This window comes from Haplochromis burtoni, unplaced genomic scaffold (genome assembly GCF_018398535.1).
Source record: "Haplochromis burtoni strain Fernald_Lab_line unplaced genomic scaffold, NCSU_Asbu1 Contig_58, whole genome shotgun sequence".
NCBI lineage: Eukaryota > Metazoa > Chordata > Actinopteri > Cichliformes > Cichlidae > Haplochromis > Haplochromis burtoni.
This window is the reverse complement of record NW_024582419.1, coordinates 915,457-934,358: the sequence shown is the minus strand read 5'-3', so window position 1 is coordinate 934,358 and position 18,902 is coordinate 915,457. Positions and strand designations below refer to the sequence as shown.

The 18,902-nt window shown below is 43.8% G+C and overlaps 1 protein-coding gene across 1 annotated transcript in view; it reads left to right on the top strand.

Moving 5' to 3' along the window:
* The window catches only part of gli3 (GLI family zinc finger 3), a 96,304-nt gene that overhangs the window by 54,169 nt on the left and 23,233 nt on the right, over positions 1–18,902 (top strand). Inside the window, exons 5-6 of the mRNA XM_005922577.2 lie at positions 15,329–15,534; positions 18,327–18,488. Coding sequence (XP_005922639.1) covers positions 15,329–15,534; positions 18,327–18,488 — 368 coding nt within the window. The remainder of the gene's footprint in view (positions 1–15,328; positions 15,535–18,326; positions 18,489–18,902) is intronic.

Here is an 18,902-nt window from a genome sequence, read left to right as displayed (position 1 = left end):
TTGAGCGAGTTTCAGCAACTAAACTTTACGACTGTGAAACTACCGCAAAAGCGTAAATCTCTGCCAGGATTTAAGCGATGCATTCTGCTCGGTAATGCTGCTTGTAGGCAGCCCACGCGAGGCAGTCAACGTATAGCTGTCGCTCGGGGGAAATGGAGGACAGGAGGCGGCTTATGGAGAAATATTGAATTGTTTTAAGACAAGTTCTCCTCGGTGAGCAGAATTAATCGTTATTAGCCCCCTCAAAGATATGCCTAAGTACACAGGGACTATTATTGCAGTACTTCCCCATGCAACCTCTCATTAGGGCCTGTAATTACAGTTGGGTTGGCCCTGCGGCAGTTCCATCAATCCAGCCGGCTTCCCCCCGCCATGCACACAAGCCAGCCACCACCGGGCATCCGTGGCCGGAGAAAAACACCACGAGCGCCCGGCAGCTTGTTTCCTCTGTGCCACAATGACACATACACCATCCGTACGTGGCAAATGAACAGAATCATATCCTATTACTGTGAAGGGCCTAATTGAAACGTGTTTATTTATGGCCCTCGTTTTCAGACGAGGAGCGGGCGTTAGCAGCGCAGCTAACGGGCTCCAGTGATATGAGGCGGTGGAATTAAATTAAAAGCTCATAAAATGAAATATGCTCCGTATTAGCTGTTTGACACTTAATTTGCCTTCAAATGAGCAGAGGAAATCACAAATTAACTGTCCTTTGTTTTTTTCTCTCTCCCCTCTTTACCTCACCGCCCCTATTAGGCAAGGGAGAGTGCAATTACAGACAGAGGCTAATCGTTTAGTTTATGAATTCTTGTGGGGAAGGTACCAATGTGCCATTCAATATTAACGCCTCGGGGTCAGGAGAGGAGGCGGGGGGTGGGGGGCGATTTCTCTTTACTGAGAAATTTATATTCACGTGCAAGAACAGCACTTAACAAGAGTTTCAACAATCTCAGTCTGAGTTGAAGCTAATCCCAACAACCAACAAGAAGCGTTTAACAGGTTTCTTTCTTTTTTATCTGAAGTAACCTAAACTTTACTGTCCTGCACTGATCCGGGATCAGCTGGAGTCTTTTCCTCCTTTAAACTTGGCCAGTTTTCTGTGTGTCTGTGTGTGTCTCTGGTCTGGAACCAGCTTAACTCCAGACTTAGCAAAGAGAGAAAGAGTCTTTCCTGCCTAAATAAACACATTGATCTGTGAAGAGCAGGCTCTCCATGGGAGCTTTGGTCCCCTTTGTGCTGGTTTGGCTTAATGGGAGTTTGGTGGTGGGGTGGGGGGTGTGGGGGTGAGGCCAGCTCCAACAGAAGAGACCACTCCTTTCATTCCAGCTTTATTGCCTGACCGCGGTACACAGAAAAACAAAACAGCCCTCTCATGCAGCTCAACGCCGGCTCTGGGTCACCCGGAGACCGTGCAGAACAAACAGAGGTATTCGTCACAAGTCAATTATCGGCATCAGAATTTACTCTGGAGTCCCGGGCCCTCGTGCTGTGAATGGGGGGCCACTAAAACGACAAAACATTCTTAGGGGATAAGCAATTGACTCACAACCTTTCGCTCATTTACCGTATGTGGATTTAAAAAAGAATTAGTCAAGCCAGCGGAGTCAATTAAAGAGTCTATAAAGCTGTAAAAGTAAACGAGCACTCTAAAGAGATTTTTTTCATGAAAGGTTTTCTTTGTGGTAACTATTACTTTAAATTGCTTTCCCTTCCTATAAAGTAAAACATGCATATATATTCCCCACTGTATACGTCCAACCCCCCCAAAAAATGCAAAATTAGCTCAGATGCTGTCAGTTTTCTCTATTCTCAAAATATTAACAGACCTTAAGGACTCATGTGTCTCATAAATAAAGTAAAGCGGTTTATTTTTCTCTATATGTGGAGTTAGGGTACAGGTGGGGGGGCTTTGCGGGTGTGTTTCCGTGTTCCCGGCCTGTGTGGTTATTTCATTCATGACCAGTGTTTGTTCAGCTGCAGGGCCGACTAGAAGGTATTCTGGAGGACCGGGGAGGGTGTGGGGGGAGGGAGGTGGGGCACATCTCTGTCATCACAACAAAACCTCAGCTCAGAAACGATGAAGCAGGGAGGAATTAATTGGCTCCAGGGCTGCGTGAGCTGTTGCTTCTCAAGCTTTGTTTCATTTAAACATGGCACCAACTTGACTGAGTCACCTTGTTACCCTCTAAATCCAATCAGCTCAGAAGTAAAACGCAAGAGTTCGGACGCATCGCCCCATACGCACTTCTTCCTCCCCGCTGTCCTCACTGAGCGCGCCCGCATGGGTTTTTGTTGTTTTCTTTAAGATGTGCGCCGAGTTCCTTTTGTTATTTACATAAACTGTTGTCAGAGCGCCCAATCTGCTCACGGAGGAGCCGAGTGTTGCTTTGCATAAAGACCACGGCCTTATCTCAACACCTCCTTCCAGACGGGATGAGAGCGAGCATCGCAATACGTTGCACACACACACACACAGACACACAGATGTGCACACAAGCAGCATAACAATAACACAATCAACAATAAAAAGACAAAAAAGGACCTGGTGTATCTTTTCTAGAAGCTGGTGGAAACGGAGCGTTACTTACAGTGCGATTTGAGGCCTCGTTTAATCATTAAAATGTTATTTTCAGCCACTTTCTAAAAATACAGTCCAGATTTTCTACAGAAAAATAATATATGTAAAGATTTTTTTATGATTATTCACTTTTGAATCTGTTTTCGACTAACATAGAATGAGAAGGGTAGCCATAAATTGCATCCGGTGTAAATGACCGCTCCACCATCACATCTGATAATCTCCATCCAGATGTGCTTCTGTCACCAGGAAGCAGTGGCTGAAAGATGAAGGCTGCTTTTTCATCTTCCTCTCTTAACTGTCCAAAAAACCCATTCTGTGTGACTTCATAGGTCACCCCTTTCTGGTGGAGTCACCAATACCGCTCCGCCCCCTTCCTTAGTCCCCCCCCCACCCCCCACACATGCACACAACCCCCCCACCCCTTCTTTAATACTTTCTCAGTGGAGTAAGTCGGGGGGACAGGCGGTCACGCAGTAGCTGGCTTCATGATTAATGGTGTTTATTCTTGACAGAAGGCTCCTTTATTTATCTGCATTGCAGTTTCACTGATACTATCAGTCACCTGAATGAAAAATATTCAGTCATACCAATTTTGCAGTATAATTGAGTAGAGTCACTTCCTTTCAGTCCCCCCCCCCCACCACTCCACCCCTTGCTCTCTTTCTCCCACTCTATCTGGCAGCCTTATCATCGCCACAGTAATTTTCGCGCTGCGTTGTTTGATATGGAGAGGCTGGCTTTAGCCGTATTTGACATAAAGCCTCTTCAATTTTCACAGGAGGGGGAGAAAAAAAAGAGCAGGGGAAGAAAGAAAGTTGCGCGCCACTCTGTGAAAATGTGCAAGAAAGGAGGAAAATACCCCCCTCTTTTTCCCCCCCTTTTTTTTCTGAGGCAATTTCAGGATTTAGAGAGAAAGGAGATAAATGCCTAAGCAGAAATGTGGGCAGATTGAAGTTACAGTATATCTATTTTTTTTGTAATACACTAGTTTCAGAACCCTAAATGGGCAGTGTAGCCTGCCTCCCATCCCCTCCTTCACCCTGTGCACAGGACCGTGATATTTTGAAGGCACCTGTGTAGTTTGAGAATGATGGATCCAGCAGGTTGAGAGAGAAAAAAAAAAGAGGGGGGAAAAAACGAGTTTGGCACAGCAGATATTTGACAAGGCCTGTAAAGGTTTTAGGGTTGAGTCATTACTTGTGGAGATCTGTTAAGACATGTTCCAAAACTCTACTTACCAGGCTAGGATTACTTATGCTGGGGCCACTGCTGCCAGGGCTGCTGCTACTGCTGCTGTGTGTATATTTGTATGTCTCCCTGGTTATTAAATATCACGTGCATTTCTTTTAAATGTTTTTAATCCTCTTTAAATAGTTCATTACTGGTTTAATACGTCTTTCAGGCAAACGGGAATTGTCAAAGAATTTACAGCATTTCCAGTCTGATCCCTTTCACGAGCATTTTATTAATGCAAATCAGTTCCTGTCTGGTTATCCTTTCGACAAATATTCCCTATTAATTATATTCTCTTCTGTGTTTGGTTGAATTTAATTTGAGGCTCCATTGAAAACGGCTCTGAAAAAGGTACATTCTGATAAAGCAGGAATACATGAATCTCTAATACGAGGGGCCTGCGAATTTGCACATGTAACACATTAGTGGATTTGATTTCCCGTACACAAGTCATTTGCCCCCTCTTCATGTTTGAGATCTCAATTTGTAGCTCTCCCAAGGAGCACAATGAAAAACCAGGTCTGAGGGGAAGAGATAACAGGCAGGTGCCAACAGCTGTGTGTGTGTTTGGACGCGCGTGTGTGTGTGTGCGCTGGTGCAGCCGTGCTCGCACACGCAGATAGACGCGTGCTTGGAAATAATTTTAGCATTTATTCCGCTGCCATTTTTTGTTGTTATTTTGATCGCCATCCGTCAACTTTTATTGTCCTCCTTATTATGATATTGAGACTAAACTCCTGCTCTTTGTTGTGTTTGCCGCTAACCGGTTTCATTGTCCGCACCACATTGTTCAGACGTCTGACAATTTATCGTCTGAAAAATAAGGCGTCTATTAAAGCATTTATATACAAATAACAGCGCTAACTGTATTTTAGTAGTCTCTGTCACTATTGTGGAATGCATTCATTAGATATGATGAAACACCAAATATTCAGAATACAACTGTAACAAAAATTCCACTTTATGGTATTTTAGCTTGAAAAATAAGAAGCATAGTTAAGAAATTGCGTAAAGAAAAAGCATGCTGATTCATTTTGTGTAAGTCGTCTGATTGATTAATCGAGTAATCTCTGAAAAAAATCCATTTTTTGCATGACGTGCTATGGTGCATGCGGAGTAGAGAAGTAAACGCAGTGGCTTATTTGGTGGGTGTGGCCGAGTGTCACTTTTACGAGACCCTCCTCTCATTGGCGGGGCCCGAGATGCAACCCCAGCACAGACGGCGTGCCGCCTCACATCGCCTCCCCGACCTCAGGCTGGTGTCTGCTCCGCACATATAAGTCGCGTTTAAAAGAGCCTCCCGGCAGAAGAAGCCATCACTTAAACGCACCTTTGCTGCGTTTGAGGAATCACCGAGCTTCAGAAAGGCTGCTTCTTACCTAATGCAGAAAAATCAATTCTGCTTCCAGATTTTAAAAAATTGAGAGTCAGTTTTCGGCTTCTTTTTTCTTCCTTTTTTCTTCTTCTTTTTTCGAATCAACCTGTGCCCTAAAGCCGTCACGCTGTAGCAGTGTAGAAATGTGGAATTTCCATTACTCTGATCTCTGGGCTCTGAGCTCCAGACCCTGCGATCCCACTCTGGGGGCCAGTTATAGCAAGTAACGAGACCAAGGGAACAGGGTCATAAATCCTCGCCAACTCTCCTCATTTTCCATCCTCTCTCAGTCCCTCCTTTCCTTTCTTCCCTCTCTCCTTCGCCTCCGACTCTCCTGGTCGAGCCTTGGGTAAATGATTGAAGGGAACCCAAACGCAACAATGCAAAACATTCCCACATGTCGGTTACAAGAATGCTTTTAGTCATTGTGCTAAAGACCAATGAAAGTTTTAATGCTGGGAGGAAATGAGTTCATTACAGCTTCTGGACCTCCTCCCCTCCCTTTCTCTATTTGTTTATCTTCTGAATCGCATTTTTTTCTTCTTAAATCGCTTCTTTTACACTTTCCTCACCAGTGAAAATTAATTCATATCACATAAAGCGATTTCTTTTCTCTCAGCCCTTCCTTATCTCCCTTATCAGATGTGGCGTCCATTACATCTGATAGCCCGATAGGATGGTTTCCTCTAATAGTGCAGTTTGCAACGCGGGTCAAAAGAGAAGCCCGTTGCTATTTCTGTCTCCCATGGTGCCTCTCTTTTCTTTGAGAGGGCGTCAGCTTGTGAAGTTCTTTCATTTATTTATTTATGTTTTCATGGCGAGTGTCCGGCGGGAGCTGCTCGCAAATATGCAGAGTCATGCATGCAGCTGCAGGGTGCTTATAAGACAGAGCAAGGTTTTTTTTCTTCTTTTTTTGTCACATTTTCATCATTTCTCTGACCGATTTGACTAAATTAGGAATTAACGTTTATTTAAGGGGATGGAGTAAAGCTGGGAAACTTGTTCCTGGAGCCAAAGGAAGTTAAAAAAAAGTTTCCCTTATTAGGATCTCCTATTTCTTAACAGTTTTGCTTCATTTGGGTAGCGAGGTTTGTGAAACGTCCTCCCTCTCTTTGGGTTTATCCAAAATTTCCTCAGGTCTGTGTTTAAGCTTCCCAAAGCTTCATCGAGCCTGCGCTTGGCACCGCCACGCATTCGGCCCCTTCATGATTAAATATCAAGGAACTCCACTTGACATTTTATTAGCCCAACAAGATGGATGAAATGGGCAGAATAAAGTAGGCTGTGTCTGTTCACTTTCCCACCAGCGCTTGCCTTTCTTCTGTCCGGCTTTTCTTTTCTCTCCCTTCCTCTGCATGAAGTATGTATTAGGAAAACGTGATGGATTTCGCTCTGAAAAGGAGATTTTTAGTGCCAAGGAGGAAACACATATTTCTGTCTCTTACCTGATGCTCCTGCTCTGCTTCTTCCTCTTCTTCCTCTGTGTCTCGGCTTTCCCTCCCTTCCTCATCCTCCTGACCCCCACCTTTTTTTTTTTCTGTTGTTCTACCTCAGATCTCTGTCTGAAGGATTAACCATCTCCAGCAGTGTGTCTCTGCTGTCTTGTAGCGCTGTGTATTGTTTGTGATTTGCTCAGGCCCATCCGTGCGGCTGCTCATTTCGGCAGCCCAGTGTGACGTGTCGAATTGCGAGGGGATCGTGCGGAGCTGTCTCACGGATCCACGAGGCTCCTCGCAGCCCCTGGGCCACACTCATTCTCCAACACCGCCCCTCACCTGTGGGCCGTACACGCAGGCACGCATGCTCATTACCTGACTCGTCGGGTAGCTAGGGCGATGGGGTGTGGAACCCTGAACCCTGTTTAGCTGCAGGCGTCAGCTGAGTTTCTGTGTAAAGGCATCGGGGCCATCGAGACACGGCTTGAGAGGAAAAAGAAAGGTAGATGTGTTTCCTCCATGTTTTCAGAAGTTTAACACTTTAACACCCAGGAGTCCCCCTCCTGTCTTCACTCTTGCCCGAGGCATGCCAGAGGAACTCAAAACACTGACTGAGAGCTAATTCCACCTGTACTCACTCTCTCGCTTTGAAAAAAAAGAGAAAAGCAGGGGGAAAAAACAGCAATCAAGTACGTAATTGGTTGCGCACAGAGATGAAGGTGTTCTACTTGTAAAAGAGCAAAATCAAGCATGGGAGACGACCAAAAAGAAACAAGAAAATCCTCTTTTTTTTTCTTGTTTTTTTCCCCTGAGCTCATGTTTGTTCCCTGATTCCAGCCCCCTTGAAATTACAGGAAAAAAGGCCTGGCTCATTTTGTGCAATTTCACTTTCATGTTTTCATTTTCTCGCCGTATACTTAGTTGATTCGTTTTGGTAGACGTTCTTATCGCGATGGCTGAAATTACGTTTAATTGCAGTTCGTTGAAAAAAAAAAAAGGCTTTAAAACTGCCTGTGAACAAAATAAAAAAACACAAAGCAAACACAAAAAAACCAACCCTGCTGCGTGGCAAAGCCAAATATAAACTTTTCAAAAACGACGACTGTTTTCAGTCACATTTTGAAACCAGCACGAGTGGTGAGAAGATTTGAATCTGTCTTGTGTTTTTGTTTTTTCTCGATAAAGCCCAGTCCCTTTCTTTCTGAGCGTTTCGCCTTGATCTCGAACAAGAAGCATTTTTCACATGTGACTCAACTTTTAAGGTTCATGACTCCTCTGGAGTTCACAGAGGTGGCAGATTCAACCAGAGCCGCTGACACCTGGACCCGTGTGTTATGACTCAACCCTGTCACACTCTCTGACTCCTGCTAATAAACATGTCTTACCGCTCCAGCGGCGTGGAGTGATACGTGCTCACAGAGATGAGCTATATGCCGTTCTGGCAGAACGAGTGTGTATCTTCTGCTTGTGTGTGAATGTGACTGTAACGCACACTTGTAGGAGTTGGGGGGGATTGAAGGAGACTGCTGGGAATTGAACTGCACAGAGAGTATGTGTGAACTGACGACGCAGTGTATGGGAATGTCTGGCACGCCCCCAGAGGTATCCCGCAGAGAGGGAATCCTGCTTGATGTGACCATGAATAGAAATCCTTCCCACCCCTCGGACCCACCCAGGCCTTTGATGTCAGAGGGTCACGCAGAGCCCTCGCAGCGTTCGGGGAACATATTTACCCCGAATGCCTGGCAACCTCACCATACCCTGCTAGCTCTGCCGCCTGCATTGCCCAGAAGAAAAGCTTAAAGCAGACACTGCTGCTGGACTGCAACGAGGAAATTCAGATTAGATGGTGCTGACAGCAAAGGCCAAAGAATGAGTTTTTCAGCCTTATTTGATGAATCACTCATTTGATTTTTGAAGTTTCTAAACTTCAACATTTGATGAGGTGACCAGTCTGGAGCTTAGGTGCATCCATACACTGCATACGACTGTTATTTCCAGCAATTAATCTTCTTGACTGCTTATCCTGTTCATGGTCATTGGGGTTAAAGGAGTCTATTACTGCAACCATAGAGGAAAAGGTGGGATACAACCTGTACAGGTCCTTCTCTTTAATATGGGGCAATTAAGATAATAATGAGCATTTCAAAAGCAAAAAAAGTGGAGAACACATTTCTTTGAAGGGGTGTTAGTAAAATTTACTGCATAAAAAGCCCTTTTTTTCTCAGATATTTGCCTAAAAGGCACCAATAGAATAAAGTTAAGACAAAACACTGCACGACTCTTACTGGCGCAGTGTGGAGAAAATTCTTTTTATTATTCTGTTCGTCATCCCAAGAAAAATGGTTTGTCACAAAGGCCATGAAGGATTGCTGTGGAAGAGGGAGTCCAGTTTGCGCTGGAATGTGTGTTCGCTGCAGGTCTTAATGAAGTCTTAATGAAGGAAACCCTGAATTCTCTTTCCTCTGTTTGTGTCTCTCAGTCTCTTTCTGTCTTCTCTCTCTCCCCTTGTCTCAGCTCCCTCTCCTCTCTCCTTGGGTCTCAGCTGGCTCAGTTCCTATGGCCCTTTGATCTCAGTGAAAGGGTTTGGAGCTTTAAAGTGCTTGTGTTTCCGCTGTCAGGAGCCTCTCTCTTCCACCTCTCTGGTTTAGGCTTTCAGAGCGGTGGCAGTGCTGTGCCGTGGCTGGGTGGGTTAGAGGGTTGAGAGTGGGTGGGGTGAGGGGGGTGGGAGTGCCGGCTTCTATGAGGTGGTGAGATTGAGGTGAGGTTTGAGGGGGGGAGGTGGGCATGTGATGCTGTCAGCCTCGGTCAGGAGAGGTACTGACACCTGACAGATCCCAATTCCCTCTAAAACTCTCAGTTCCCACCTCACTCAGCCCCTTGTGGCCACGTGTGTGTAAACTGCTTCTTTATTTTTCACTAATATGAAGTCCTGTGCAGTGTTCTGTTACTAAATCATCCATCTGCTACTAAATATTGTTAGCAAAAAAAAAAGAGAGAACAAAAAACTGTCAGTTCACAGTACTGCAATGTTTTTGTGTCAAACGGAGAAAATAATAGAATCACAGAGACCTTTGTGATGGGTTAGGCCTTGTTCAGACTGACTGCGGCAGCACTCCTTGACAGTAGGGGAGCATATGGATAGGAAACATGCTCAGGTTTTGATATATGGTGAATAAAGTTCCATCCTTATAACATATTAAAGCAATATTTTCCCATCTTACCATCAATCAGGTGCTTAAAGTAATCACAGTCAGGGGTTTTTGGAGCCAGTGTAGTGCTAAGCTATTATCTAGCAATAGCACAGACCAAGGTAGCTGCTATCTATTAGCATACTACATATTATCATACTAAACTGCTACAGATACTGTTAACATAATTAAACAAAGCACCTATCTTTAAAAAAAAGAAATGTATTATACTCATATTCATATAGCACTTTATCTACCTCACATCCTCACAGAATGGCATCAGCTGGGATTTGAACCAGTAACCTTCTAATTGTGTGAGGCGAAGCTGCTAACCATAGCATCCCTATGAAAGTTAGCATACTCATTAAAAAGGCTACAGTTAGGCTACAGCTAAAATGTTTAGAAGATGTCTAGAAGTGGACATTTTAGCAGGTGAGTGTGTGTGGGAATGTACTGACTTTTGGAGCCAGCCCACCAAGTGTTCTTATAGGGAACTGCAGTTCTTTGTTGCCCCTAATACTGATTGTCTACAAGTCTAGAGCATTAGCCATCACTAACTTTAGCTTGAGCTTCTTCCACGCACTTGGCTGCTTATAATTTGCATTTACGAGTGTAAAGAGAGAAGAAAAAACCTTGTTATCAAGTTAATGACACCGGACTATGTAATAATATGTAATGTATATGTAATAATAGCTAAATGCTAAATGGACTGGTTCTTATGTAGCACTTTGATACTTTGCCCACATACATACAAGCACTTTTTCTATGGTTAAGTGCTTTCTATCTATAGACATTCACACTTTCACACTTTGAAGCAACTTGGGATTCAGTATCGTGCCCAAGGACACTTTTGCATGCAGATTGGATCAGCACCACAAACCTACCAATTAGTGGGTGACCTGCACTACCTCCTGAGCTACAGCTAGCTACAGTATACTATTATTCATAGCTGCAGCTACAGGCAGTAGTTAAGTGTGAACATGAGATGCATCTATGCTATTTCATATTCATTAGTTCCCCTGTAAATGTGACATCGAATCAATGTAATTGTTGGCCTGTGTCATGGAAAAGCTACATTTTCCAGCACTCATGAACCGTTGCAGTGTACAGACTGGTTTTAGTAAGACTTCCTCTCAATTCGGCAGGGTCATGACTGCTGGCTTCAGTGCCTTTTTTTTTCTTTCGCGACTCTCTGTGGGAGTAGACTGGCAGCTCACAGATGAAAATTTGAAGGTCCATGAATACAGTTGTTGGGTTATTGGATTTGGACTCGCCAATTTCCTGTGCTGGTCACCAAAGAACACATGAAGAAATGTTCATCTTTTTTTCTTTCATGCGCAACGATTTCATGCTTGAGCTAAAAGTATTTTACAGAGCCCGGTTCCTATTTTAGCACACCGCTATGTCAATACCACCAGGTCAGGCTGCTGCACCACAATGATACCTTGTGTGCCTAAGTGAAGTCATCAGCCTTCACCGCAAATGCATGTTTCTGTAGCTTTCTCCCCACTCCAAAAAAAAAAAATTATTAGTGTTGATATAATCTTGTTCCAAACAAAGATTCAAGGTCTCTACACTCCCACTCTACAAAAACTCAAAATCTTTTGGGGACATATTTACACTTGGCAAGTGTATATTCATTGGGTGAAATAAGACGACAGTTTAAAATCCACAGACCGCCCCGTGTAAACATGCGATGCCTTAAAGAGGAGCTGGCTGGTTTAAGAAAGGCCACGTGAAAGGAAATAGCTTCCATATGTCAGGAGCTCAGGCTTTCCTTTTGCCCGTTTTGCAGGACGTCTTCTTTAAGGGTTAATAGGAATTTATAAACCTGTGAAGGACGCAGAAGAGTGAAGTTTTTCTCTTCTAAGAAGAAGTATGTAAAACCCTGCAGGACAACTTTGATGTAAATCTCAAATCAGGTGTATCCGAGACGCTACTTCTCCGCACCCACACACCTACTCTCACATCAGCGCACACACAGGGCGAACATTCCTGCAAACACACGCTGCACATTGTCAGACTGCTTCCTTTTGTCATGTTGATTAATGCATGCTGGCAGATGCTGAGATGATCACGGCCCTACAGAGAGCAGCTGAGCACGGAGGATCGGCCACTCGCTTGCATTTTCTTTTAAAGACGCGCCGAACCTCCTCCGAACTATCAATCTCTCCGCTGTCCTCCTTAAATCCCCTCACACCTGGCTGCGGACCCCTTGAGACGTCTTTTTTTCCCGCTTCCCTCCTTGTCCAACTCCCCCTCTGCCCTAACTCTTCCCTGTCCACCCTTCCCTCTCAAATTCATTAGGTCATATGTTCACATACTCCCTCCTTCCCCTCCCTGAGACTACTGTTCACAGTCATCTCTTCCATTTGTCACGATTTTCCCACCAGTATTCCGGCCATGCAGGCGATTGCTCTGATCTTATTTTTAATTAATTGGAAAAAACTAAGTAAAGGTAGAGGCATTTAGCTTAGGCCGGCGTACGGGGACGCAGCCAACACATGACAGGTTTAATCAGTGTCATGGCAGCCAGAGTGGATGTCTGGCTTCCCTCAAACAGGCCATGAAATTCCTCTGCTCTTCCTCCTGGGTTTTTATTTCAACACAGAAAATGTGAAAAATGCTTCCAGAGATATTAGTTGTGCTTACTTTGCTGCTAACCGAATGCCTTTTTTTGCAGGTAATGGTTAAAAATGTGTGTTTGCATGTCCGTTTCTCTTCTTTAATGACTGACAGAGCAGGTTTTTTCGGTTTCCCCCGTGCTACATATTTCCCCCGAGTGCGTACGTGTACGAGCTTCAAGGTCTGCCATGTGACAAGAAAGCAAACATCACCCTGCAGCTATGTTGTGATCTCTGCAAATGAGGCATATAATGGTGGCGTGGGGGCACATGGCTTGCTTATCGTGAGCACGTTCTTTCGTTCACACACCTGTTTTGAAGTGCCCGTTTGCTCTCACGATGGCCTTCTCGGCGTGGAGGAAATAAATAATTTATCGGGAGATTTCTTCCAGCTGACGTGCAAAAAGACACCAATCATATGGAGGTGGAGAAAAATTCCACGACCGTTTGTGTTGCAATGTCAGGTATGAGCCTGAAAGTCGCCACCTTTGCGCACTTCAAACAGAAAAGGTTTTGCTCAGGATTTCTCTTCTTCCTCCGGAGAGCGCCGGCGTCTTTTTCCCGTCCACCTGCTTCAGCGTCACGAGACATGTTGTCACACTGTCGACCGCAGTGCAAGCCTTTAAAATTGCCCCATAGCCCCTTTTTGGTCTAATTACAGAAAGGCTTCTGAAGATGAAGAAGTTCACGTGTGACTGTGTGTTTCTGGGTCTGCTCCTCAGTGGGTGTGTGTGTCGTTTCCACTCCTCAGTGCTCATTATTGACCCTGGCCTGAGCTCTTTCATTAGGGGGGCTGTGAAGTGGAGGGACGAAGGGGCCAGGAGGGGAACAGGGGATGGGGCAGAGGTCGTAATTGGGCTGTTCCACTCCCTCTGGCCTTGCTCAAGGTCACTGCGAAACAAACGTTGGGCCAGACTTTTTCCTCTCCCTCTTTTCGCTCATCCTTTCCTCCTCCTGGGGTCTTTTGTCACAGTAGACCAGTCCATAGGGGAGCCCCAGAGAAGCAGAGGGGCTAATTCAGTCTAATCTTTTAGCCCGTTAATGTCTGCCTGATATGGGGCTTTCTCCACATCCTCAGGGGAAGGCCTTTGTGGTGTAGGCCATCATTATGAAGTTTCCAGGCGCTCCTAACCAATTATAAGAAGTGGGCACAAATTAGTTAATCTCAAACTCTGCTGCTAAGAAGTTTTCCTGATTGTTCTCAACTTTATTTCACATCTCGCAGAAAAGAGAAATTTGATAGTAAAGGTTTCTGATAAAGTGAAGCCCGATAGCACTCACATTTTCTATTTAAAGAATGAGAATTTGTATGAGACTTGCCAGTGGATTTTGTACAAAATTGTATCCGTCATGTGCAATTCTGTACACGGTTTCATCTCCAAGCCAAGTTCGAAGCCATCTGAGCAATGTAGCGTTGCGGCGCAGCGTTGCTTGTCTGGCCCTGGCCAGCGGTGAGCTCGGTCTAACGTTTCCCTCTGATTAAGACGCAGTGGTGAAAGCTGCCTTTGATCTGAGGAAATGTCTGCGTAGGGAGCAGTTGGAATGCAGCACTCTCCTCTCTGCTTTGCAGATGGAGGGAGAGAGATAGTGTCACAGCCTATTTGTTTGGTCTCGCCACTGCCAGTCTGCCAATCGAATTAACATCTGGATGTTCAGGCTGAAACAAGCCTGATGTCCCTGGTTCAACTGTGGCGAAACTGACTTATTTATGTTTAATTTACTCAAAAATGACAACATAGTGGAATCAAAAGATCTTATTCTTGTACACATGTTGATTTAAATGGTCTAACTGGTCTCTAAATGGTGTCAGATAGAGGGAGTCTGTGACAGCAATATTGAAGTAAGTTCATTTATAAGTCAAAGATTGAAGAGATATTAGGGCCACTTTAAAGAAATCATCATTTAATAAAAATGTTCTTAATTTTATTAATTTTTAAATTTAATTTTTAAATAAATGTATTTTTTTAAAATATTACTTTTATTTATAGATACATAAAAAGAAGGCTTTTTACTTCCCCCCCATTTGCTGTTAATATCAGCTCCATATATCCATCAAATTAACAGCTGACTAATTTCTGCTGAACTTTTTACATCAGGTTAAAAATACCAAAAGAAAAATAAGTTGTTTACTTATTAAATGCTTTTTACAGACAAACGGTCACAAAGCATTTTGCACAAAAAAGAGTAAAATAAATAATATGTACCAGGATAGCCCCAAAAATATAAGAAATAATAAAAATAAACAAAAATAAATAAATTCAATTCAACCCAATTCTTTACAGAAAGCCTCCTTTAGTTTATTTTTATTTTTTCATTCAGTTTTGTAATATCAATTTTTAAATATATATATATATATATATCAAAAAAATTATAAACATTTGTTCAACAGTGTGTTTTTAATATTCCTTTCTACGCATATATTTTTTATTATTCAAAAAAAATTTCCTGTAAAGAAAAAAAAAATATGCCGAAATTTCTAGCTCCATACTTTGGTTCTTAAGTAGCTTTGCATGAGTCACAGTTTCAAATAATCCGTATTCATCTCAACCTTGTTCTTCTCATTTTAAGTCAGCTTTTAATCTGATTGGCTGCCCCTCATAAACAGATGTTTTTTAAAGCAGGTTGGTGGGTGCAGGTTTCTGTGCAGATGGCCAGAGATTTGTGGCTAAGATCAACATTTTAATGATATTTCCTCATTATTACATCATACTAAGCGACTACTTCATCCCTTATTGTATCACTGGAACCCCTCTAACAGCGTTCAAATGCCAGAAAATAAAGAAAAACACGATACCACCCCCCTTTATGTGACGCCTTTAGTGAAAACCTGTGATTTGAGTTTGTATCATATGTGTCATGTTATCTTAATATTTTCTTCTCTGCAGGCCTCCTGCTCTGGCGGGCAGTCCAGCTTTCTCCGACATCTCCCTCATCCGGATCTCGCCCCAGCGGAACCCGTCTGTGGGGGCTGAGTCGCCCTTCCACCATCCACACCCCTACATCAACCCATACATGGACTACATCCGCTCTCTCCACAGCAGCCCCTCCATCTCCGTTCTGTCAGCCACCCGGGGCCTCAGCCCTGCAGATGGTGAGTAAAATGAAACATAAACTGATACACGCACACACAACGCATGACGCGTGCACACTCACACACTCAGCTGCACACAGCCCCAGCAGAGGGTGATAAGGCCTCAGAAGACCCTTAAAAATAACGGCTGGAATTGATTACGGAGGTTCGATTGCTATTAGGGGGAATCTCGGTTGTGTGTATCCGTTTAATTCCTGTTCGAGATCAAAAGAGGTCAGGTGAGAGGCAACCAGATCCATCTCTATTAAGACCCAGGGGTTGGCGAGATGCTATCTGAGTGAGGGGAGCGGGTAGATGGGAGTATTATGAGTGTAGCGCCATCCGTGTGGGTGGGGGCTCAGATTGGAGGGAGGCTAATCCTTTTGATCTGTGAGTCATGTCGGAGACCTCTGGAGGATGCATCAGTGAGCGGCAGGGTCACGTACAGTTACACCGCACACACGGAGGGAGGGTCGGGCTCAAGTTCACGGTTTGGTGGTGTAAAGCGGGGTGATTTGTATCGCATCCTACTGAGAGCAATATTACATCTTAATATGGATTTTAATTGGGAAGTCAATTGATCTGATGTGTAGCAGTTCATTTATTTTATACCTTATTTTATAAATATATAAAATAAGTCTTAGCAACTTAGAGAAAGAACAAAAATTTTTAAATTAACAATAAACATATTGAGTTATTTTCATCATGATTTTGGTCATATTTTAATTAAAAAAAAACAATATCTTTTATTTTTATGTAAGATCTTATTTGCCAAACATCTACATTCACCTCATAGAGCTCCAAATGTCCCAATAATCATTTATGGCCCTCACCTTCTCAGCCATCAGCCTTTTGGTACTTCAGCAGCAGCAGAGACCCACTTTAGCCCCCAACCTTGCACTGAAGTGTATTTCTGAAATGGCAAATAGCTGGGACATTTCCTCTGCACCCGTGCATTCGACCTCTTCTCATCCAGGTCTGTTGAAAGCTGTGACTAAGTAACGACCAAGAGTCCCCCCCCCTCCCCCCCTTGCTCCTTTTCGTGCACTAGAGCGATATACTGAAGCTCCGACTCTCTACCCTCCAATTTTCCATTACCGCAAAATAATGTGCGCCAGTCTCGGATTGCTTTAAATCAAAATAGTTTCTCCAACCTACCACATGATCCCCTTTTCACTCCATAATGCTGTGAATTGTGAATGAGGCACCTAATTACTCCTTTAATCAATCCGGTGATTAATTAACCCATCAGCTTTTGTGTTGTTAGTATATCACCGCGCTTACAGGGAGCCTCCTTCAATATGCAAAGATTTTTTTTTTCCCAGCAAAAAGTACATTTGAATAATGATGAATTAATTAACAGAATCTAATGGAGATTTAAAGTGGGTGGGATTTAGTGCCACCCTCTTGCTGCCACACATTTGCTTTCACATCTCTTTTTTTGTGCCCCCCTCCCGCCTTCAATATTTCTCTCTTTTCTATATGAGACCGAGTTCAGAGTTAGGCTCGCCCCTGTTCCTATTGTTGTGCTGGAGCACCCGGTGGCTCACGGAGTCCTGAGGCATGTCTCTGCCTTCCCTACATTGAGTGCCACACTGACAGCCTTCCCCCTCTCCCCCATTTTGCCCCGAGGATCGCACTCGGATGCCAGCGTTTCTGATTTAGAAATTCTGCAAAGCTCTTTTCTGCGCACGGCTCCTGAATGGGACACATTATGGTTGAATGCAAAAGCAAAGCTAAGGCGGAACACTGGAGACAATTAAGAAACTCCCCCCTTCCACTGAAGACATAAAAGCCAGATCGAATTAATTTAGAATTTCTTTCTGCCATTCATTTAACCAATCATGGATGTGTTCTGCAGGCATACAGGCCAGCCTTAAGAGGAAATCTCCTCATACACTGTTTCTTTATTTATTTTCTTTTTATTTCTTCAATTGGGGGAGAAAAAAAAGATCTGCAGCACTCAGTGGTCTGAACCGATTCCATATTTGCATCCAAAACCACAGTGTTAGTCTTTTCCTCTCTCTTTCTTAGAATATTTGCATACGGAAGCCCACCACCAGATGTTTATTTTTAGGCTATGGTTCAAGGACTTACAGTACTCTATAACTAAGGGAATGACTTGAAAAAGAGAGACATTGTAGCACGCAGATCTATCTGGGCAGATTTAGGCCTTTTGTTTCCTGCAGAGTTTAAATGTGCAGAGTCGAGGAGCAGGTTGCATATCTGCATCTGCAGCCCCCATGCGCACAGCACACAAGCGCCGTGTTTGGCAAAGGATGCACCAGCCCACATACTCTTACCACACACACATACAGTAAATATATATATTCATGTACACGCTCATGCCCTTTCTCCGGGTGATCGGCACGAAGAGCGAAGGCTGCTTAAAAACTGCATTGTATTGTAAGGCGATCGGTTCTGGTGTTCACAACACGAATGCATCAATCAAACACTAATGCACACTCACTGTAATCTCTGAGCAAGCATCCGGTAATCCCCAGTGAGGCTCCCCACTTCAGGTGATGCTCCCTGTGCAGCTGTTTTGCTAAACTTGATGGTGTTGCTAATGTGCTCATTACTGTTCTGCTGAGCTGATTATCATCTAATGTAAATGAATGCAGACTTTATAACGCAGTGCAGGTGCTCAGCCTGTCATGTTTTTCTAACTCGCTAATAATTTTTCCCCTTCCTTTTGCATCTCTCTCTTTTCCTCTTCCGCCTCTACCCAGCCTTTTTTTTTTCTTTTAAGTGTTTCTTCCGTGGGTGCAGATCAGTTTATGTTTTGGTTACTTTGTTTTCTTCTCCTCCAGCCCCTCACACAGGTCTGACCACAGCTGAGTACTACCACCAGATGGCTCTGCTGGCGGGCCACCGCAGCCCTTACACGTCTGACCTCCTACCGTCAGTGGCATCCGCCGCTGGGGCTAGCAGTGCCAGCGCCCTGCACATGGAGTATCTGCAGGCGATCGACAGTAAGTGTGCGCTCAGAGGTGTCTCATATATAAAACAACAAATAAATATCTAATAATTCTAGGATTACACTAAAACACTGCCTCACACACGTTCCCCATTACATACGTCCAAAACTTGTTTGATCTCTTTTGTTGTTTTGCGTCCATAAGAAGTACTGGATTTCATCAACTTTTCATGAACTTTCATTATAAAAAAATAGTCAATAGATTTAATAATATAGACAGCTTTTTCTTTTTTGGCTTTTATTCATCCACTTAAGCACATTTTATCTGCTTTGCAGTTCACAAAGTTAAAACCCTGATTAAATATAGTTAAAAAGTGAAAGGTTTTACACCACTGAATATTACTCAGACTCCCCCCAAAAGGGGCAGCTTTGTACTTCATCCACACAACCTACTCACACAATCACACTA